We start from the raw sequence: 22,342 nt of genomic DNA on the forward strand, positions 1-22,342 counted from the left end.
AATAAGATTGATTAGAATTGAGCTGCTGATCAAACCTGCACCATCCTGACCACTGCCATCGCTGCCAGGATACCACCTGCTGCCATCAACACACCGGGCATGGAAATACATCTACAACCATGGAGGCACAAAGTAAAGGGCTGTCTGTTCCCAAAGCAGAGGCCATTGCTACATTGCGGGAACTTGAGCTGCCGAACAAAGGCTGTCCTGTTGGTCTTGTAGTAAAGGAAGCCACACTGCATGGGGCACTGACCCTGCCCACTCCAAGGAAACTGGCCATATCAGGACTTTGTTCCCCTCTCTAGGCTATCACTGGTGCCCTGCAGCTGCTGCCACCTTTTCAGGTTACAGTGTTGATACCGCTATTCCAGTCCAATCACCTTCCTGTAGACATACCACTGTGGCCCTTGAAACTAAACTGTCATGTTTTCAGCATTCCAAACCATCTACAGTCTGACAATGGTGTACCTTGTTTTTTTTTTTTTTTCAATGGCCCAGCAGTCAAATTATCCAATGACATTCCAACTCCAGACCATCCACAGGTATCTGATGTTGTCAAGCACTAAACAGTCTTCTCAAAAAGATTTCTGATTATACTTCCCTCACCTCCACTTGGTTCATACACTTCAGTCACATAGTTTGGCCACCTAAAACTAGGTGTTTATCTCCTCTTGGCCACCAACTGGGTAATGATCAAGAAAAAAGGGTGGAGTATTATAAAAACCTATTGGAAAATTTGAGATTCTTCCTTGACGATTCCTGGGCTTGGTTTGTCTCCCTTAACAGCAACTCCAGATCAGTCTGGGGGTGAGGGGTAGGGGTGTGGGATTTACAGGATTCTAACTTAATTCTAGTTCAGTTACTTAGATGTTCTCATTGGAGTGAGGTTAAAAATAAAGGTCACTTGGTTGAGTACACTGCTTGTGAAGACCCTCTACAATAGCTCATGTGGGCCAAGGTGGGAGGCATAATAAGCCTCTGTCAATTTTCTGACAGTGCTCATGGCAGAAAGCTCTGGATATTAGTAGTAGGCAATAATTGGAGTAAAGGTGAAATTACAGGTACTAAGTGGGACACAGGGATTATATGGCAGTGGGAGGAAAGAAATAACCTTGCCATCTAGGGAAAGAACATCTTAGGCCCCTGAAAATGTAAAGAGAAGGGAAATAATGAATGCTATTTACCTGCTAGGCCCAGAGTCCATACTGCCAAAACACTATGGTATAGTTAAGGCACCTGGCAGCTGTATATAGCAATAGACCTGCTGCTGAATCAATCACCCTGCTATGAAATCAGAAAGACTCGTGTACATGGCCAGTCTTGAACTATCCTCATGTACCTGACGATATCAACATTAATCCCCAACATGAATCTCCCTTCACATGTGTGCAAAAACACAGAATGACACCACCTTTATCAGTATGCATGCATGCTCAGTCACTCAGTCATGTCTGACTCTTTGCAACTCCATGGACAGTGGCCCACCAGGCTCCTCTGTCCAGGGGATTTCCCAGGCAACAATACTGTAATGGGTTGCGATTTCCTCCTCCAGGGGATCTTCCCAACCCAGGGATTGAACCCAAGTCTCCTGTCTCCTGCATTGACAGGCAGATTCTTTACCACTGAGCCACCTGGGAAGAATGACTGATACAAATTCATATGCTTCTCCTGACACCCTAGGGACCTTAGGTTATACCTTATATACTGACTGACACTGCAACTACTCAGCGACACTCACTGTCCATGTGGTTTAACCAAATCACTGAAATGGTGGTCTAAACCAAATCTGATGGCAATCTCAATAAAATTTAATAGAAAATCCTGAACTGCAGTGACACGTACCCCTTCAGGTAATATGTTAGAATGTAGGAAAGAATGGGCCTTGGAATGTCTTTCCATTGGGCATGAGAGTTGCTTTATTAATGAGAGAACTCTTAATTATTGGCAATGACACCAAAAATCAGAGGTCAGTCTAAACATCTGTATACAGACCATAATGGATAATAGACCAGACTTAGATTACATCCCAGCTATCTGAAATAAGACTTACTGGTCCTTCCTCCCCACTCCTCCACACATATAATTCTTCCTAGGTGGCTGAATCCAGAACCCTGGAGGGCATAGGTTAATATTACAGGTTGGCCTCACCCTGCTGCTTTGAGTCCTAGTGACAGCAGCCTTAATCAAGTCTTGTATAAGATAAATTAAACAGACTTGGTCTATGCCTCTGTGTCTATACTCTGGCTACCCAGAGTAGCCAATGGAGCTTCACATTCATATGAAGATTTGCTAGAAGCCAAGACAGCTTAAAATCAAGCAGTGAGCATGTTGGGAAAGACAGTCCTCCATGGCTCTCTTGTACTTCCACATATCTCGATGGATATGTCCAGAATCCAGGGCCTTGATTACATTTTACCTGAACCATTTCCCAAAGTTGTGTTTGCATCCAGCAGCCTTGAGGAATGAGATAACGTCTCTCTCTAGGACAAAAAAGCATGCTTGCTTATTGCTTGCTATAAAACAGTAAATCCCTTGGGTTTGTTCCTTAGATGCAAGGCAACCCACTGTGTGCGCAGTCATCCATCTGAGCCCATGGCGCCACCATGTGGGGTTTTCGGGCCATGAGAAATTGAATCCAACTTGCCCACATTCATCCTGCTTCCTCTGCCATGAGTAGTAAGTCTTTTGACTCTGACCCAGGAGTCTCATATCTTCGGTCAGCACTCATAGAAATAATAACAAGCTAATTCCTTAGTTTCCAAGTAGAGTAACCTGATAAACTGTTAGCTTGCTTTTTAGTCAAGGAGTTCCATTTCTACTAACCTCTACACTAACTTTCTCCTCAGTGATGCAGAGAAAACATAGTATCACTTTTTGGCCAAACACATTAACCATTTTCAGATCATATAAAGCTCTTCCTCCTTCCAGCGGGAGACTCTTGAAGTTTTTTAAATGAATTTGACTCCTGCAACCCAGTTCAACAAAATCTTTAAGAAAATATGTCTATCCTCACAGGATGGAGGAGAGATAGCCAGGTGGGACCCTTGTTATCACCCATGGACACACAAGTTGTTCAGATTCTTAGAACCTGTTAGGAACCAGTTAGGAACATTCCCACCCCCCACCACCCCGCCCTCTGAGGCGCGGACACCCTGCAGATTAGGAACTCGTGCTTAGGAAATTCTATACTGAGGATTTCCAATTCTCCCGGGAAAGTTCAGAGCATCTTTAAAAGCCACGTGAGGCACTGCAGCATAATCTGCAAGACAGGAAGACTCCTTCCTCACATACTGAGGAATCCCACTGCCACCCACCAAAGCAAAAATCTATTCCTTCTCCCGAGGGTGCCAGAGGCCACCACCAGCAACCTGTATCCCCACCCTCCAGCGGGCCCCGCCACTCCCACTGTGAATCCCGCCCCTCCGCGACCCTGGGCCAATGAGAAGGCGCGCCCCTCCTTCCGCGTGGCCACGGTGCCCGCCCAGGCCCTCCCAGCACTCACCAGATGTGCGGCGGCTGGTCCAGGCGGTGGAAGCGGGTGGCGAAGGACGTCAGCGTCACCAGGGCCAGCAGGGCCCACCGGCCGGCCGCCTCGAAGCGCCGCGAGCTCAGAGGAGCAGGCCGTTTGGGGCTCCGCGCTGTAGCCGTCTCCGTGGCCACGTCCCGGCCCGCGGCCCGAGCCGCCTGGGACCCGCATCGGCCCCTCCGAGGGCGCAGTTCGGATCCCGCCAGGCCTCCGCCCGCGGCCGGCGGCATTCTTCCCCTCCTTAGGATGGCCCTCCGGCCCGTAGACACGCTGGGTCCCGCGAAGCGCCCCGCCAATAAGTCACCAGGGGGCAGCTCGGGGTGCCCTGGGAAATGTAGTTCCCTGCGCCGGCTCCGCGGCGCCGGGCCCCGGCCTCTGGGGTGGGCGGGGAGGGCGCTCGCCGCCCGGGCCGCTAGGAGGCGGCTAGTGGCGCACAGCATGACGCGCGGGCGGCGCCGGCCCGGAGAGAAGGCGGGCTCAGGGAGCTGCGGCTCCCAACGGCGCCGGGGCTAGGGGCGTGGCGGCGGGGCGGGCCGAGCTACCCGAGACCTTGGGGCGCATGCTCAGCCGGCCCCTCGCTTTTACTGGGACCGAAACCCAAGTCCTGACGTGTTGGGCCCGGCCCCTCACTTTTACCGAGACCCAAGCCGAAGTCCTGACGTGTTGGGTCCCGCCCCTCGCTTCTACCCTGACCAAAACCGAAGTCCTGACGTGTTGGGTCCGGCCCCTCGCTTTTACCGAGACCACAACCGGAGTTCTGACGTGTTGGGGGCCGGGCCCTCGCTTTTTACTGAAACCGAAACCGAAGTTCTGACGTGTTGGGGGCCGGCCCCTCACTTCCACCCAGACCAAAACCGAAGTTCTGACGTTTTGGGGTCCCACTGGGCCCGAATCGTCGCCGAGTCGGAGAGTCGCAGGCGCGAAGTTTCCTGACCTGGAAGGAGGGGCCGCCCGCAGCGCGAGATGCAAGTGGGGAAGGTCTGTGCCGCGTATCCGAGGCGAAGGGCCGCTGCTTAGAAACACTGAGGCGACCCTGGGGTCGGGGTCAAAGGTGACCGCTCGGCCCCGCCCACAGCTCCCACAAAGACTCCCAGCAGGCCGTGCGCCGCTCAGACTCGGCTCTGCGCCTGCGCGTTGAACTGTGTTGGGGGTAGGCGTGGGGATTGGGCCCGAGGCACGGAACTTGAGGTTGTGCGGGTTGTTTCAGTCGTACCCTCCGTGCTAGTCTCGCCAGCGCCCAGCTCGACCGGCTGGGGCTTCCTAGCGCCGTCTCTCGTCTCCCTGTTCTGTACACTGGCCTTCGTACTTTTTCCCGGGGGTCAGCCCTACAGGTCTTCAGTTCAGTTCAGTCGCTCAGTCGTGTCCGACTCTTTGCGACCCCACGGACTGCAGCACGCCAGGCCTCCCTGTCCATCACCAACTCCCGGAGTTTACTCAAACTCATGTCCATCGAGTCGATGATGCTATCCAACCATCTCATCCTCTGTCGTCCCCTCCTCCTGCCTTCACTTTCCCAGCATCAGGGTCTTTTCCAAGGAGTCAGATCTTCGCATCAGGTGGCCAAAGTATTGGAATTTCAGCTTCAACATCGGGTCTAACAGTTAGCAAATGGGTCTTAACAGTTAGCAAATGGCCTTCCAGGGTTGTTTGCATTTTGAGAGATTGCCAAGGGGAGGTGGTGGCACTTGTGGTCATAACAATCAGTTGGGGACCTTACCGGTTTTAATTTGCATTTTCCAGGCCTGTCCCCAATCCGCTATATCAATCTCTTTATTAAAGAGTGAGAACAGCGATTGTAGCTCAAAGGAAGATGGCAGGAACATCAGGTGGAATATAATGGCAATCCACTCCAGTATTCTTGCCTGGAAAATCCCATGGTCTGAGGAGCCTGGTGGGCTACACAGTCCATGGGGTTGCAAAGAGGCAGACATGATTGAGCGACTTCATTCTTTTAACTTTTAAAATTTAGCTCTACAAATGCAAAAAGGAACATGGAATGGTTTATGCAGGTATCACTGGTAAGAGAGAGATCAGAACCCCCCCTTGGTTATATCTGCAGGTGGCCCTCACGTTTCCTATGTGAGGCATTTACAGTGGTTCTGTGCTCATCCTTAGCACAGGTCAAAGGTATAACATTTAGTAACTAGGTAAGGTGTTTCTTCAGAGATTCTAAGCTACTGTTTGCGGCTCTCTAGAGATTCCATTCTGTTTCAGCAGTTGCTCCCTCTTGGCCCCAGGGCCCCCTCCAGCCTAACCAGGTAAGGAAAGGGAGGCACCCTGGAGCAGGGTACATCTAATTGTGGCCACCAAACTCTTCCTCCAAGGATGCCTGCTGCCTATCACTTGTCCTTTGTACCAGAACTATCTTCACTTTGCCCATGAAAGTTTCCTTCAGGATAGACTGGAACTCTCAAGCTCAGGAACTAATTTAGGAGAACTGGATTCCCACTTGTGTCCTTACCCACATGGAAAGTGGAGTTGGTAGTTGAGGATGATGAAAGCAGGGTCAGGTAGTGAAAGGCTGTTGCTGAACCACACAAAGAGCTGGGATTCTTGGCCTCCGGAGAATTCAATCCAGGGCCAGAGACGAGGCTTGATCGCTCAGAGCTTTTGTGTAATAAAGTTTTATTAAAGTATAAAGGAGATAGAGAAAGCTTCTGACATAGACATCAGAAGAGGGTAGAAAGAGTACCCGCTTGCTAGTGTTAGCAATAGAGTTATATACTCTCCAATGAGTTTTTGAGTTGGGAGTCAGTGTTTGTCCCAAGATATACATCATCCTTCCGAGTAACGTCATAAAGCAGAGTAACACTCTAATATATTTTTCTGGGTCCTCTAAATAGTCTCCCAGATCCTCCTTGATTCTTTGTATTTCTTGATAAGAAAAAGGCTTATTAACTCTCATAGACTGATTATTTCTCCTGGTGGGTGCTTCATGAAGAGGCAACAGCTTGTGTGGCTGTTCCTCAGTCTCTCTGGCTGCTCTGCACATATGATCCCAGGAATATATTGGAGAAACCTGCTTTTCTTTATCTCTTTGTCTCCTGTCCTCCATCTCATCTGAAAAGTAGGACAGGAGGGAGCTGAAGGAGTCATGCCCAAATGTATACCCTTAGGACACAAGTCTGGCATATTTCGCAGAGAAAAGGGGGCAACACATATGTTACGTCTACCCATTTCCCTTGTTTTCTACAGAACCGGTCTGATGGTAAAACTGTATTACACTTAAGAGACCCTCCAACCGGCCACTATTCACCATCCTCCAATGGATACCGTGGCCATGCAGTATGACATAGGAAGACCAGGTGTATCTTCTTTAAGCCCTGGGGATCAAATCTATCCCAGTTTTTCAATACAGTTTAAAGGAGTGAGGCTGGAATTGCTAGCTCCCATCTGTAAGAGAGAAAAAAGTGACCAGCACCATCTTTCTACCGGAGGCGTCCCTCCTAGCCCTAGATGGGGCTGTAGACAGATTTTACACCAAAACTTTTCTTTCCTGGTCGGACTTAATCTGTCCTTTACCAACACAGGCGCCGTACTCGTCCCTCCCGGTTCTACCACCGAGATGGGGTGGGGATGCCCCAGGGGTAGACCTGATGGCATCCCTAACTGACGTCCAGCTCTTCATCATTACCTCTGATGCCGCCCGGGGTGCAATCAGAGTAACCTTCCCGAATGCCCCCCAGGCTAAGACCGCTGGGGGCACCGTTCGTCACCTGAGTGTCTGCGCACGACCCTGAGTATATGCCTGACCACAGTAAGACCAATACGAACATAAAACTGAGATGTTCCTTCCAAGTGTCACCACACCAGCATAAGAGCCTCCTGAGCATCACCACACCAGTATAAGAGCCTCGTAAGCGTCACCACACCAGTATAAGAGCCTCCTAAGCATCACCACACCAGTATAAGAGCCTCTTCTGGTCCACTAAGACCCAGCGTTACCAAAGGAAAAAAAATCCATTGTAGTTCCAATCTGAGTAACCTTTAACCTCAGAGATGCTCTTGTAGCTAGAGCTCCATCTAACTTTCTAACTTTCGATTCCTAGTGAAGCTAGGCTCTTCCTAACTACCAATCCAAGTTTGGGATCTAAGTAACAATACACAGTAACAGCATAGATCACAAGTTCCTTGAAAGTCTATGATGTGACAGATTAGGTTAGTACTTCTAATTTCCAAGGAGTTATGAAATTGTCAAAGAGACTAAAAAGTTTGACCAAGAAAGAGTTCGGTCCACACGCTTTGCCCATTTCTGGTCGGTCACAGAAGGAGACACTGGGTGCCTCTTGGCATTGGCAGGTCGGTATAATCCCCTGCCAGGTTTCTGCCATAAGCCGTATGAGGTCACCGTGGAACTGCAGAGCAGGGCTCCTCACTTGCTTCACGCAGTGAGTTTCATTCATTCACGCAAGCACACTGTAGAGTTAGTAAAGTACAGCAGAAAATGTGTTCACTAGGAGAACAGAGAACTAGAGCTCCAAGCATCCTTACGTTGTCCTGAAGAATCCCAGACGAGCTCCCAAGGTGAAAGGTTGTTGCTGAGCCACGCAAAGACGCTGGGATTCATGGCCTCCAGAGGAGAAGAATTCAATCCAGGGCCAGAGACAAGGCTTGATTGCTCAGAGCTTTTGTGTAATAAAGTTTTATTAAAGTATAAAGGAGATAGAGAAAGCTTCTCACATAGACATCAGAAGGGGGTAGAAAGAGCACCTGCTTGCTAGTGTTAGCAATGGAGTTATATACTTTCCAGTGAATCCAAAGAATGTCTGGAGGTTGTACAGACCAGACCTACTGCCATAATTTACATTTTAAGATAACAGGGTTCAGTTCAGTTTAGTCGCTCAGTCGAGTCCGACTCTTTGCGACCCCATGAATCACAGCACGCCAGGCCCCCCTGTCCATCACCAACTCCTGGAGTTCACTCAGACTCACATCCATTGAGTCAGTGATGCCATCCAGCCATCTCATCCTCTGTCATCCCCTTCTCCTCCTGCCCCCAGTCCCTCCCAGCATCAGAGTCTTTTCCAATGAGTCAACTCTTCGCATGAGGTGGCCAAAGCACTGGAGTTTCAGCTTTAGCATCATTCCTTCCAAAGAAATCCCAGGGCTGATCTCCTTCAGAATGGAATGGTTGGATCTCCTCGCAGTCCAAGGGACTCTCAAGAGACTTCTCCAACACCACAGTTCAAAAGCATCAATTCTTCGGTGCTCAGCCTTCTTCACAGTCCAACTCTCACATCCATATATGACCACTGGAAAAACCATAGCCTTGACTAGACGGACCTTAGTCGGCAAAGTAATGTCTCTGCTTTTGAATATACTATCTAGGTTGGTAATAACTTTTCTTCCAAGGAGTAAGCATCTTTTAATTTCATGGCTGCAATCACCATCTGCAGTGATTTTGGAGCCCAAAAAAATAAAGTCTGACACTGTTTCCACTGTTTCCCCATCTATTTCCCATGAAGTGATGGGACTGGATGCCATGATCTTCATTTTCTGAATGTTGAGCTTTAAGCCAACTTTTTCACTCTCCTCTTTCACTTTCATCAAGAGGCTTTTGAGTTCCTCTTCACTTTCTGCCCTAAGGGTGGCGTCATCTGTATATCTGAGGTTATTGATATTTCTCCCGGCAGTCTTGATTTCAGCTTGTGCTTCTTCCAGCCTAGCGTTTCTCATGATGTACTCTGCATATAAGTGAAATAAGCAGGGTGACAATATACAGCCTTGAGGTACTCCTTTTCCTATTTGGAACCAGTCTGTTGTTCCATGTCCAGTTCTAACTGTTGCTTCCTGACCTGCATACAGGTTTCTCAAGAGGCAGGTCAGGTGGTCTGGTATTCCCATCTCTTTCAGAATTTTCCACAGTTTATTGTGATCCACGCAGTCAAAGGCTTTGGCATAGTCAATCAAGCAGAAATAGATGTTTTCTGGAACTCTCTTGCTTTTTCCATGATCCAGTGGACTTTGGCAATTTGATCTCTGGTTCCTCTGCCTTTTCTAAAACCAGCTTGAACATCAGGAAGTTCACGGTTCACGTACTGCTGAAGCCTGGCTTGGAGAATTTTGAGCATTACTTTACTAGTGTGTGAGATGAGTGCAATTGTGCGGTAGTTTGAGCATTCTTTGGCATTGCCTTTCTTTGGGATTGGAATCAAAACTGACCTTATCCAGCCCTGTGGCCACTGCTGAGTTTTCCAAATTCGCTGGCATATTGAGTGCAGCACTTTCACATCATCATCTTTTAGGATTTGAAATAGCTCAACTGGAATTCCATCACCTCCACTAGCTTTGTTCGTAGTGATGCTTTCTAAGGCCCACTTGACTTCACATTCCAGGATGTCTGGCTCTAGATTAGTGATCACACCATTGTGATTATCTGGGTTGTGAAGATCTTTTTGTACAGTTCTTCTGTGTATCCTTGCCACCTCTTCTTAATATCTTCTGCTTCTGTTAGGTCCATAGCATTTCTGTCCATTATCGAGCTCATCTTTGCATGAAATGTTCCCTTGGTATCTCTAATTTTCTTGAAGAGATCTCTAGTCTTTCCCATTCTGTTGTTTTCCTCTATTTCTTTGCATTGATTGCTGAAGAAGGCTTTCTTATCTCTCCTTGCTATTCTCTGGAACTCTGCATTCAAGATGCTTATATCTTTCCTTTTCTCCTTTGCTTTTCTCGTCTCTTCTTTTCACAGCTATTTGTAAGGCCTCCTCAGACAGCCGTTTTGCTTTTTTGCATTTCTTTTCCATGAGGATGGTCTTGATCCCTGTCTCCTGTACAATGTCACAAACCTCATTCCATAGTTCATCAGGCACTCTATCTATCAGATCTAGGCCCTTAAATCTATTTCTCACTTCCACTGTATAATCATAAGGGATTTGATTTAGGTCATACCTGAATGGTCTAGTGGTTTTCCCTACTTTCTTCACTTTAAGTCTGAATTTGGCAATAAGGAGTTCATGATCTGAGCCACAGTCAGCTCCCGGTCTTGTTTTTGTTGACTGTATAGAGCTTCTCCATCTTTGGCTGCAAAGAATATAATCAGTCTGATTTCGGTGTTGACCATCTGGTGATGTCCATGTGTAGAGTCTTCTCTTGTGTTGTTGGAAGAGGGTGTTTGCTATGACCAGTGCATTTTCTTGGCAAAACTCTATTAGTCTTTGCCCTGCTTCATTCCGCATTCCAAGGCCAAATTTGACTATTACTCCAGGTGTTTCTTGACTTCCTACTTTTGCATTCCAGTCCCATACAATGAAAGGACATCTTTTTTGGGTGTTAGTTCTAAAAGGTCTTGTAGGTCTTCATAGAACCGTTCAACTTCAGCTTCTTCAGCATTACTGGTTGGGGCATAGACTTGGATAACTGTGATACTGAATGGTTTGCCTTGGAGACGAACAGAGATCATTCTGTCGTTTGTGAGATTGCATCCAAGTACTGCATTTCGGACTCTTCTGTTGACCATGATGGCTACTCCATTTCTTCTGAGGGATTCCTGCCCGCAGTAGTAGATATAATGGTCATCTGAGTTAAATTCACCCATTCCAGTCCAGTTTAGTTCACTGATTCCTAGAATGTCAACATTCACTCTTGCCATCTCTTGTTTGACCACTTCCAATTTGCCTTGATTCATGGACCTGACATTCCAGGTTCCTATGCAATATTGCTCTTTACAACATCAGACCTTGCTTCTATCACCAGTCACATCCACAGTATTGTTTTTGCTTTGGCTCCATCCCTTCATTCTTTCTGCAGTTATTTCTCCACTGATCTCCAGTAGCATGTTGGGCACCTACTGACCTGGGGAGTTCCTCTTTCAGTATCCTATCATTTTGCCTTTTCATACTGTTCATGGGGTTCTCAAGGCAAGAATACTGAAGTGGTTTGCCATTCCCTTCTCCAGTGGACCACGTTCTGTCATACCTCTCCACCATGACCCGCCCGTCTTGGGTTGCCCTGTGGGCATGGCTTGGTTTCATTGAGTTAGACAAGGCTGTGGTCCTAGTGTGATTAGATTGACTAGTTTTCTGTGAGTATGGTTTCAGTGTTTCTGCCCTCTGATGCCCTCTTGCAACACTTACCAGCTTACTTGGGTTTCTCTTACCTTGGGCATGGGGTATCTCTTCACGGCTGCTCCAGCAAAGCACAGCCCCTTGCTTCTTACCTTAGACGAGGGGTATCTCCTTACTGCTGCCCTTAAGGATTAGCCAGAAGGTTTAATCCAGAGACTGTCCTCAGGCAGGATACATTATTGTTATATAATGCTTGTAAAGACCAGACCTACTCCCATAATTTTCCAGTAGTCATGTATGGATGTGAGAGTTAGACTGTGAAGAAAGCTGAGCACCAAAGAATTGATGCTTTTGGCCTGTGGTGTTGGAGAAGTCTCTTGAGAGTCCCTTGGACTGCAAGGAGATCCAACCAGTCCATTCTAAAGATCAGTCCTGGGTGTTCTTTGGAAGGAATGATGCTAAAGCTGAAACTCCAGTACTTTGGCCACCTCATGCGAAGAGCTGACCCATTAGAAAAGACTCTGATGCTGGGAGGGATTGAGGGAAGGAGGAGAAGGGGACGACAGGGGATGAGATGGCTGGATGGCATCACCAACTCAATGGACATGAGTTTGAGTGAACTCCAGGAATTGGTGATGGACAGGGAGGTGTAGCGTGCTGCAATTCATGGGGTGGCAAAGAGTTGGACATGACCGAGTGACTGAACTGAACTCCCATAATTTACATTTTAAGATAACAGGATTAGCCAGAAGGTTTAATCCAGAGACTGTCCTCCGGCAGAATACATTGTTGTATAATCTTAAGGAATGTAGAGGGAAAAAAAAGCTTGTCCATTCTTCCTCCTTGAGAATTCCAGACCCCTCTCTCCTTGGGGACCTCTAGTCTTCTTATTGACCTGCCTAGGAAATGATTCTCTGAGTAGCAAGCAGCTTGGTGACCTGGCACATGCAGAAGCAGGAAGAAACTTGGGTGAAGTGTCTATAGAGAGATGGTAGACAGGGGTAATCTGAGAAATTCTGTTGAGTTCTCCCTCATCCATAAGGCTACATATGTGTCTGCTGGAAGATTCATAAGTGCTGCTGCTGCTGTTGCTCAGTTGCTTCAGTCGTGTCCTACTCTGTGCGACCCCATAGACGGCATCTTACCAGGCTTCCCCATCCCTGGGATTCTCCAGGCAAGAACACTGGAGTGGGTTGCCATTTCTGTCCTGGGTTCTGCTTTGGAATGCTGGGTACCTGGAAGCACCAGAGAAACTAACTTTGAGTCCCCGAAAGTTTAGAGGTGATGTCTCACATGCTATTGCCTTCAGGGGCTTCAAATCAACAAAAATGAGGACCGGGGCCATGGCAGATCTGAGAGGGCATGCCTTCTCTAAAGGGGGTTATTAATTGTCTCTGGTCGGTGTTGCTACTCAGAAAGAAAACAGTCCAGTATCCCCAGACTTTTTTTTTTTTTTTTAAGGAAAAACAGGCAACAGGATTTATATATAAAACAATGTGATTTTTAATGTTACCAACTAATTGAAAGGTTTTTAAATACAGTATAGACCAAACAGAACACTGTGGACTGCTGGCTTGTGACCTCAGCTTTGGAGTCAATGGGCATATTCCCTAGCTGTTTTAATGAGATCACTTGAGAGCATGGAGGACTGGTAGGTGGAATGCTGAAAGTGATGGGCACCAAAGCTCAGAAAATTAGATTTCCCGATCTCTCTGCCACTGTTGGAAGGTATCAAGCTATCATTTTAGGGCAACCCTTCGTTTCACAGATGAGGGAGCTGAAGACTAGAGAAGGCAGGGCTCTGTGCCCAGTCATGCAGAGCTAGTTCCTGCGCTGGGACCAGCCCCCAGGTCTGCCAGCTCCCAGCCCACTGCACCGCATCAAATACTGCTTCAAAATTACACCTCCTGTCTGCCCAGGACCCCAGACCCGGCTCCACCAGAAGCAGAATAGGCTTCCCACAAGTTCAAGAGGCCCTTTCTGACCAGACTCAAAGTTCCCCAATGCCTGTTTAGCCCAGCTTCCCATTGGCTGGTAGTAGGATCCACCCCTTTAGGGTTACTCCCCCTGCCCTGCAGCTCTATGAGTGGATGTTCCCTGAGAGGCCAGGGGTCACCACAGCAGCATGGCTGAATCGAGCAAGGTAAGGAAAGCATTTGCAGACTGGCTTCCCCTGTGGGGAGTCCCTGGGTCCTCAGGGACGCATGACAGCATAGTTGGAGTCACCACACGACCCCCAAGGCCTCTATCCCAGATAGCTCTAAGTCTGGCCTGAATTTTCCCGATGCAGGCCAAAGGAAGGAGGCCTGGCTTGCTGGGAGCCTCCTGGCTGGGAGTTGCCTCCCCTCCAGTGGATTTCTGGGGCTGAGAACCCACCAAGCATGGGTTAACGTGCCTCCTTGTTCTCTCTCCTCAGCCCATCCTGTATTCCTATTTCCGAAGCTCCTGCTCATGGAGAGTTCGAATCGGTAAGAGCTGCACCTCCACTGAGAGCCGGGGTGGGGTGGGGTGGGGTGGGGTGGGATGGGATGGGGTAGAGGGAAGCCTGGGTGAAAAGCTGGGTACCAGCTTTTCAGGGTACCACCCCCAGCAGATCTCCTGGAGCCCTCAGCCTTGAAGACATGTCCACCTTGGAAAGGCAACAAGAGGAAGGAAGGGGCTGTTTTTCCTCTTAGACCCGCCACCTCTCCCACACTGCTCTCCAAAGCCCCGTAGTAACCATGCTTCAGGGAACCTCAGAGAACTCAGAGGTCCTTGGTAACTGGCAGGGAACAGCTGGCATTCCTCACTTCTTATCTTATTTGATCTGGCAAATTAAACAGACACTGGCCAGTGTCAAGCCCAGAGGCCTCAGGGAAGGAGAAACTGCGGCCCTTCTGATTCAGTCCTCATCTGACCCTTCTCTCCCTCAGCTTCACTCAGCCCTTGGCCAAGCTCAGAGTCACAGGCTCTTGCCGAGAGAAAATGGGGCTGAGTGCTTTTGTGTCCATGACTCCATTTAAACCTGAACAACCCTAGGAGGGAGGTATTATTGGTGTCACCATTGTACCGGTGGGAAAACTGGGGCACAGGGAGGTTGCCCAAGGGGACTTGCCCAAGGTCATGTAACTAGTAAGGGGCGGAGCTGGAATTTGACCCAGCTAGTCTGGCTCCAGAGTCCATGTTCCTTCCTACCCTGCGCTGCCTGTCAGCTGGGGAAACGGGCACAGAGGCTCATGAAGTTACCTGCCCAAGGCCACGGGGCTAACAGGTGAATGTGATGGCGTTTGAACCCCAGCAGCCTGCTGCCAGGAGCCTGGTCCTGACTGCGAAGCCATCCTCCATGACCACCTCTTCCCACAGGCCCCTGGTACTTGCTAGATTCGGTGAGCAAGAGCACTGGGCTGCCGGAGGACACGTTCCTCGAAGAAGACACCCTCCCCTGGCCCACAGCCTCCGCCCTGGCTGGGCCAGACGGCAGCGTGGGCACTGTCTGCGGGGCTGGTGTGCCTTGGCCCCAACCAGGCTCAGCCTCCAGGGTGGAGCTGACCGCAGAGCCCAGCGTCCTCCAGGCTCTGCAGACTGTGACATGTCTCAGCCTCCTCCCCTCATTCCTTCGCCTGATGCCGGCCATCGCCGTATTTTAATGCACAAGTGTGCACACTTGCAGTCTCCTCCACTGAGGTTGACTGTTTTACCCTCACTTTGCCGGGAGGGGTGGTGGTGGGTGGGGAAACATCAAAGGAGGAAGAGAGGAAATCCAGCCACTGGGAGTCCCAGCTATGCCGTGCTGAGACCACCGGAGAGTCCCGGCGCCCTGCCTGGAATCTGCAGTCAGCAACCCGGAGAACAGAAAGAATGAATTACAAAGGGCTTCCTCTCTAAACAGAACCAGAGTGTCATCGGTCCATGTGGGCCCTGCCTGGTCACTGAGCGCCTTCCCTCAGCCCTCAGGTGGCCTTGGCCCGGGGGATGAGTGCGTGTCTCCAACACATCAGCCCCGCTCACCGCTGCCTGAGGCCCTGCATGGGGCAGAGATGACGGGGACACTTCCCTGCTGTCCTCCAGGAGCCCATGGCGTGGGGGCACAAGGCTCCCCTGGGGATACAGTGAGCCCAGGAAGAAGAGAAGCAGAGCATCAGGGCCATGGGGTAGGAGAGCAGGTGCTGCTCAAGGGAGATGGGAAGCAGGGCCCAGAACTTCCCCCAGTGGCGCAGAGAAAGAAGATTCCATTTCTCTGGTCACCCCGGGGAATGTGGTTGGAGGCGGTCACCTGACTGCCATCTCCCGGCTCTCCTAGCTCTGGCCTTGAAAAACATCGACTATGAGACAGTAGCCGTCAACCTCACAAAGGATGGGGGCCAGCAGGTAAGGAGGCTGCCCCCAGGCCACGATGTAGGAGGCAGAGGCCTCGGAGAGGGGCCCAGCAGGGGACGCAGACTTCTGCCCTGAGAGATGAACCCTGTAGTCTTGCGCCCTGTAGTCCCCCCGGCCAGAAGAGGCTGCTGGCTCTCCCTCATGGGACAGGGCGGCAGGCTGTGCAGCAGCGCCGGGGCCATGGGGAGGCCCAGGTTCCAGGAGCCGTACCACAGCACGACTCCAGCAGGGCAGGTGGTGAACCCTGCGGAGGCACCTTGGTGGCCACATACGAGGTGCAGGGACAAGCACACAGCCAGGCTACTGGGACAAAGCCTGTGTCTCAGCGGCCACTGGGCTTCAGGATTCTGCACGGATTCCCCCTGGTGTCATCCAGAGCCTTGGAGTCAGGGCCTTCCCCAGGGAGGGGGGTGAAAGTGGGCAGTAGGCTGGGGGCTTCCTGCTTGCTCCTTTCTGCTTTAGCCGGCTCAGGCCAGGCCTCCCAGTCCACCAGAGCCTTGTCTCCACAGTTCTCTGAAGAATTTCAGGCCCTGAATCCCATGAAGCAGGTGCCAGCCCTGAAGATTGATGGAATCACCATCAGCCAGTCCGTAAGTGGAAGCTTCGGGAGACCCCGCATAAGTATGGGGTCCTGGACAAGAGGACCTCACAGCCCTTCCTTGCCTGTGTCTACCCAAGGCGCCCAGCTCTTAGGAGGGACGCAAGGGAAGTTGCCCGCTTGCTTTGGGAAGTGAGGAGAGTCTTAAGCATGAGGGGAGCCCAAGCTCAGCAGGACAAGGATCCAAAATGAGCTCGTCCTCCTGGGGAGCCTCTTGGCTTCACGGGGCTCGAGGGGAGGACGGTAAGAAGGGTAAAAAAGGTGGGGTGGTGATTTGGGCTTCCTCAGGTGGCACTAGTGGTAAGAACCCACCTGCCAATGCAGGAGACGTAAGAAACCTGGGTTCCATCCCTGGGTCGGGAAGATCCCCTGGAGAAGGGCATGGCAACCCACTCCAGTATTCCTGCCTGGAGGATCCTGCAGACAGAGGAGCCTGGTGGGCTGCAGTCCATGGGGTCGCGAAGAGTCGGACGCGACTGAGCGACGTAGTGCAGTGTTGGAAGTGGAGGAGGAGGAATCGGCCGTCCCCTCTGGTCCCTGTCTCACTGCTCCCCTCTGCACAGCTGGCCATCATCGAGTATCTGGAGGAGACCAGGCCCACGCCGCGACTCCTGCCTCAGGACCCGAAGAAGAGGGCCCAGGTGCGCATGGTGTCTGACCTCATCGCCAGCGGCATCCAGCCCCTGCAGGTGCGGTGCCTGTGTGTGCGCTCCCTCCCTCCCTCCCTCCCCTCCTGTGAGCCCACCCGGCAGCACCCAGCTCATCAGTGGGCAGGGGCTGGGGGCAGGAGGACAGAGGGGACCCTCAGGGACTTGCCCTGAATTGTGGGGCAGAGGGAGGAGGGCAGCCAGAAAATACCCATCCCCCGGGGACCCCCAGGTTTCCAAGGACACCTCCAGAGGCACCACCTCCCTCCGAGGTGGGAAGGGGCCAGGAGGCAGGGAGAGGTGAGCCACCCAGGTCCTGCCAAGGCCCACAGCAGCCTCCCTTTCACCTGTTCTCTGTCATAGACTGGGATTCGCCTCAGATTTTTTTTTTTTTTTTTTAATTTTCACTGGTAGAACAGAAAAGTGTTAAAAGAGTTCATCTGTTTTTAAAAAAATTCATCTGTGCTAACTCTTGACTTTGCAAAAAAGAAAATAGCCGAGAAAGGTGGAGTGATTTTGGAAATAAGAAAATAGCCCAGGGCTTCCCTTGTGGCTCAGCTGGTAAAGCATCTGCCTGCAATGCAGAAGACCTGGGTTCGATCCCTGGGTTGGGAAGATCCCCTGGAGAAGGGAAAGGCTACCCGCTCCAGTATTCTGGCCTGGAAAATTCCATGGACTGTACAGTCTCAAGGATCCAAACAAAAGAAAATAGCCCAGAAAGGTGGAGTGACTTTGCAGAGTCACTCTCAGTGTGACAGAACCCAGACTGTGCACCTGTGCCCCTTGTTGCTTTTTATTTTTTTTAACAAAGGAGGTTAGAGCAGACAGACACCCGGATCTCCTGAAAGCTAGTCCTGCGTGCCTCCCCCCCATCCTGCCCCCTACCCTGTCTCAACACCCCCTCTCCACAAGGGACCATGCCATAGAGAAGCACTGGATGCAAGGGAGAGAGGCCTTGGGTTGCATCCTCCCACCTTCCATGTCTCTGCTGCAGTCACAGGCTTCCGGACTACCAGGGACTCTGGGGCAGCCTGAGAAGGTGGCCTCCAAGATTGTCACCTCCCTTCCAACCTGGGGCCCAGATGGGAGGAAGGAGCTCGCAGGGTCCAGGGTAGGACAGGTGTACAGTCAAAGACCGCGTGGGAACTGGGCTTGCCGGAGGGGCCTTGGCGGAGTGGGTGGGCTCAGCCTGGCTCCCAGAGCTCACCTCTGATTTCTCCTTGGGCCATACAGAACCTGTCTGTCCTGAAGCAGGTGGGACAGGAGAACCAGCTGACCTGGGCCCAGCAGGCCATCACTTCTGGCTTTAATGGTGAGTCCCTGCTCCTGTGAGCTGCCCCCTGGTGACCTCTCAGAGAAACGGCCCTCACACCCGGGGCCCCGGGCATCTACAGCAACCTCCCAGGCCCTCTGGCCTTGACAGTGGTCGCATGGATGGGCAGGGCCAAGGGGACAGTGGGTTGGGCAGCAACCAAACTTGACCCGAACCCCTGGTGCTTCTGGGACCCTCATGCCCGAGGCCTTTGGGACATAGGAGGCCCAGCTCCACTGGCTCCACTGCCCACTGCGGGCAGGAAGCCAAGGCCCGCGAAGCGCCCGCCCCTCAGCGTGAGACCCGCTGCCTTGGCCAGAGGCAGGTCTTGTCCTCTCAGGGGAGGGAACCATAGCTGCGCTGGCCGAGGGCAGGCACCCCACACCCCGTCACCGTCTCCAGGCCTGATGGCCGCATTCCCTCCAGCACACACTCCAGCCTTGCTACTCAAGACAGCTGCCCGTGTCATAGCTATGGATGCCAAAGCCCAGAAAGGCTGACCTCCCCTTTCCGTGCCCAGACTGAGAGTCGCTGTGTTGCCTCCCCACAGCTCTGGAGCAGACCCTGCAGAGCACGGCGGGGAGGTTCTGTGTGGGGGACGAGGTAAGCCCCTCCCCGGGCCGCCTCAGGCTGCCACCATCTCCCCCTAAGACTCAGCCGCCTCCCTCCAGCCCGGGGCAGGCTCGGTCTCCAGAGCTTCCCGAGGAGGCAGCTGTGGTGGGTGTTGGGGAGGGCACCCTCTGTGTTAAGCAGAAGTTGGCTCGTGGGGCGCTCCTCAGGTCCCCTTGGTCTGCTGCCTCAAGAGGAAGTGAGTTTCTAGTTCCTTGAGGTATTCAAGTCGAAGACCTCGTCTCTGAAATGCAGAGGCGGTCCAGCCGTCACACGAGGGATTAGACTAGACAGTTCCTCCATTCCCTTCCAGTGACAGGATTCTAGGGTTCTAGTGCCCTCGGCTCATACAGGCTGAGGCCCTGGCCTTGTGCTAATTCTGGTTCCCGAGCGCCACCCTGCAACCTGCACCCAGAGGCATCCCGTCCCTGCTGGGCGCCCTCCCTGCATGCTGATGGTTTTTAACGAGGACAGTACTGTCCACTGAGGCAGGCAGGCCTTCTCTGGCTACCCACAGAGCTGGTTGTCAGGGCAGCTGGAGCTTAGCCGGGAGAAGTGCTTCTACCCAAGGGACAGACCCCGCCCGGGCCCACGGGAGACAGGCAGGGGGAGGGCGGCCTTGGGGTGGGCAGAAGAGCCAGAGGCAGATGGCAGCATCAGAGGCCAGCACCCCGGTATAGGAACCGGCGTGAGTCTGCGGTGCACCCCCTGATGAAAGCCCCCCCTGACCCTCTTTGTAGGTGTCCATGGCTGACCTGTGCTTAGCGCCTCAGGTGGCAAATGCTGACAGGTAAGAGCATGCCACAGCACCCTTTCTCCTCCTCCTGGCCGCTCCCCTCAAAACACCCAGCTTCCTCCTACTGTCAGGCCCTGACTTCATCTACTGAGGTGACATCTCATGCAGACTCTCCCCAGCTGGCCAAGGTACCCCCCCCCACCCCGTGCTAGGCCACAGCAGCCACTGTGGCCCGCAGGAGACGGCCAGAAGCAGCTGGCATAACACCGTTGCCATGCCCACCACAGCCCGGGGGATACCCCGCAGTCCCTGCTCCCAGGAGGGGGTGCCTCGCCTGGTGGACACCCCTGAAGGAGACCCTCTGAGAGCCTGCTCTCCCCCGTGTGGTGTGTCTGTGCCCAGCAGTGAGCTCTGCTTTCCTCCCATCAGCCCTTCAGGAAGGCCCAGATAAAACCTCTCTGTGGAAGGCATCGTGCTGAGCACTGCTCTGTGTGTGTGTGTGTGTGTGTGTGTGTGTGTGTGTGTGTGCGTGCGTGCACATGCACACGCGTGTGCTCAGTTGCTCAGCTGTGCCTGACTCTTTGGGACCCCATGGACTGTAGCCCGCCAGGCTCCTCTGTCCATGGGATTCTCCAGGCAAGAATACCGGAGCGGGTTGCCATTTCTCACGCCAGGGACTGTTACAGTTATGGAAACACTTAACAAGAATGTGTTGGAGAAGGAAATGGCAACCCGCTCCAGAACTCTTGCCTACAGAATCCCATGGACAGAGGAGCCTGGTGGGCTGCTGTCCATGGGGTCGCACAGAGTCGGACACGACTGAAGTGACTTAGCATGCATGCAGGCATTGGAGAAGGAAATGGCAACCCACCCCAGTATTCTTGCCTGGAGAATCCCAGGGATAGGGGAGCCCGGAGGGTTGCTGTCTGTGAGGTCGCACAGAGTCGGACACGACTGAAGCAACTTAGCAGCAGCAGCAGCAACAAGAATGTGTAGACACATTCCCTCCCCTCAAGAAGCTCATGAAAAGGCCAGGAGATAATCTGTATATGAGAGCCCAGCACCAGCCTTACACATATAGGTCATGGAGACTGCCACGGCAGCCTGTTCCCGTGGAGTGGGAACAGCGAGAAACTCGGCACTGCAGGAGGCCTGCCCCTCCGAAGAGAGCTCCCTTGTGAATGGAGCCCCCAGCAGGCAGGGCCACCTTCCTACGCCTGCGCCTGCCAGCCCCAGGGGCTTCATCCAGCCCTGCCCGCCTGCCGCCCACAGGCTGTGCCCTGCAGACCTCGGCTTAAATGGATGTTTCTCTGCCCCAGGTTCAAGGTGGACCTCACTCCCTACCCTAACATCAGCCGCATCAACAAGTCGCTGCTGGCCTTGGAGGCCTTCCACGTGTCTCACCCCTGTCGGCAGCCGGATACACCCCCGGAGCTGAGGGCCTAGCTCTCAAATTGCGCCCCACTGGTGCCGGGGCGGGGGGCGGGGAGGGGTGCAGGGGGAAACACGGCCTGGGCTGAACTTGCCTAGAAGTGAGCGAGCCCCGACTGCAGAGATGCGGAAGACCTGAACCCTCGCTCTGGCTCTGCCTTCCCACCGGACCGCTCTCTGCCTCGCCCCTTCATTTGGCACCTGTGGTCAGGGTGGGGTGGAAGGATGCGGGAGCGGGTAAGGCAGGACGTTACCTGGTGTCTGGGTCTCAGGCAGTCAGGAGGATGAAGTGAATGTAGGCTGAAATGTCTGGCTAGTTTACCGGAGCCATGAGGAAGTCTGTGCACTCTTCCCATCTCCTCGACTGTTAACTGACTTCTGAGACAGCCCACCCTGGAATCTGATCATTAAACTAAAGCCCAGGTGTCTGTGCTGTATCACTTAAAGCTGAGCTGGGTTCCAGAAGGTGAACCCTCTTCCTGGCTGGAATCCCCCTGTGTCTGGACCAGGAGAGAGTGAGCCAGCCCCTTGCCCGCCCCCTGTGGTTGGCCTGGCCCTCAGGACCTAAGGGCCAGGAAGAGAAATAAGCCCTAAAGCCTGCCTGAGAGAGTCAGACAAGACCTAGGAGAGAACAGGTATGAGAAGCAGGAGAGAGAGCATCCTGTGAGCTAAGCGCCCAGGGCTGAGAGTGGTACCACTTCTAAGGCTCTCTCAGCCAAGTCCCTCATCTTCAGGGGCAGCGTTCTCTGGACCAACCCCAGAGTTTGATACTTAGGATACATCCTGTTGTGAATGGTTCTGAGTGGAGGCAGGCTCCTCCATGGGCAGCATAAGCAGCCTCCAACTGGCGAGCTCAGGAGACCAACCTGGCAACAGCTTACCTTGGGCTGCCCTAGAGCAGGTCCCCAAGCCTGGAAGGAGCAGCCAGAACCAGGATCACATCTAGACAGAGATGATCTCCCCACTGCTCTCTGTGGGGAGATTGGGGTCACTTCTGAGAGAGAAACAAGATGACTTGTATATCCCATACCTGAGATTTCTCTTCCCCTGTGTAACTGAGGTTTAAACGGGGAATTAAGATATATGTGTCCAGTCCAAATGGAAGTCCCCTCTCTCAGCCA

At 52.3% G+C, this 22,342-nt stretch overlaps 2 protein-coding genes across 11 annotated transcripts in view; one reads left to right on the forward strand and one right to left on the reverse strand.

Moving 5' to 3' along the window:
- POMT2 (protein O-mannosyltransferase 2) overlaps positions 1–4,550 on the reverse strand; it is a 41,891-nt gene extending 37,341 nt beyond the window's left edge. For all 6 annotated transcript variants that reach the window (XM_042252792.1, XM_015097206.3, XM_042252791.1 and 3 more), the window contains exon 1: positions 3,503–4,550. In XM_042252792.1, the coding sequence (XP_042108726.1) occupies positions 3,503–3,966 (464 nt within the window). In that variant the 5' untranslated portion in view covers positions 3,967–4,550. The remainder of the gene's footprint in view (positions 1–3,502) is intronic.
- GSTZ1 (glutathione S-transferase zeta 1) lies at positions 4,104–21,647 on the forward strand. 5 transcript variants are annotated; one of them, XM_042252795.2, is made up of 10 exons: positions 4,104–4,504; positions 13,949–14,000; positions 14,875–14,897; positions 15,812–15,879; positions 16,398–16,478; positions 17,050–17,175; positions 18,367–18,445; positions 18,996–19,048; positions 19,795–19,844; positions 21,110–21,647. In XM_042252795.2, the coding sequence occupies exons 2-10, from the start codon at positions 13,984–13,986 to the stop codon at positions 21,234–21,236; spliced, it is 624 nt and encodes a 207-aa protein (XP_042108729.1). In that variant the 5' UTR covers positions 4,104–4,504; positions 13,949–13,983; the 3' UTR covers positions 21,237–21,647. The 5 variants fall into 5 exon arrangements, with proteins under 5 accessions (XP_042108729.1, XP_004010861.1, XP_042108730.1 ...); XM_042252796.2 differs by lacking the exon at positions 4,104–4,504 and adding an exon at positions 13,632–13,675; XM_004010812.6 differs by lacking the exon at positions 14,875–14,897.
- The last annotated feature ends 695 nt before the right edge of the window (positions 21,648–22,342 follow it).

The sequence above is a fragment of the Ovis aries genome, chromosome 7 (genome assembly GCF_016772045.2).
Source record: "Ovis aries strain OAR_USU_Benz2616 breed Rambouillet chromosome 7, ARS-UI_Ramb_v3.0, whole genome shotgun sequence".
NCBI lineage: Eukaryota > Metazoa > Chordata > Mammalia > Artiodactyla > Bovidae > Ovis > Ovis aries.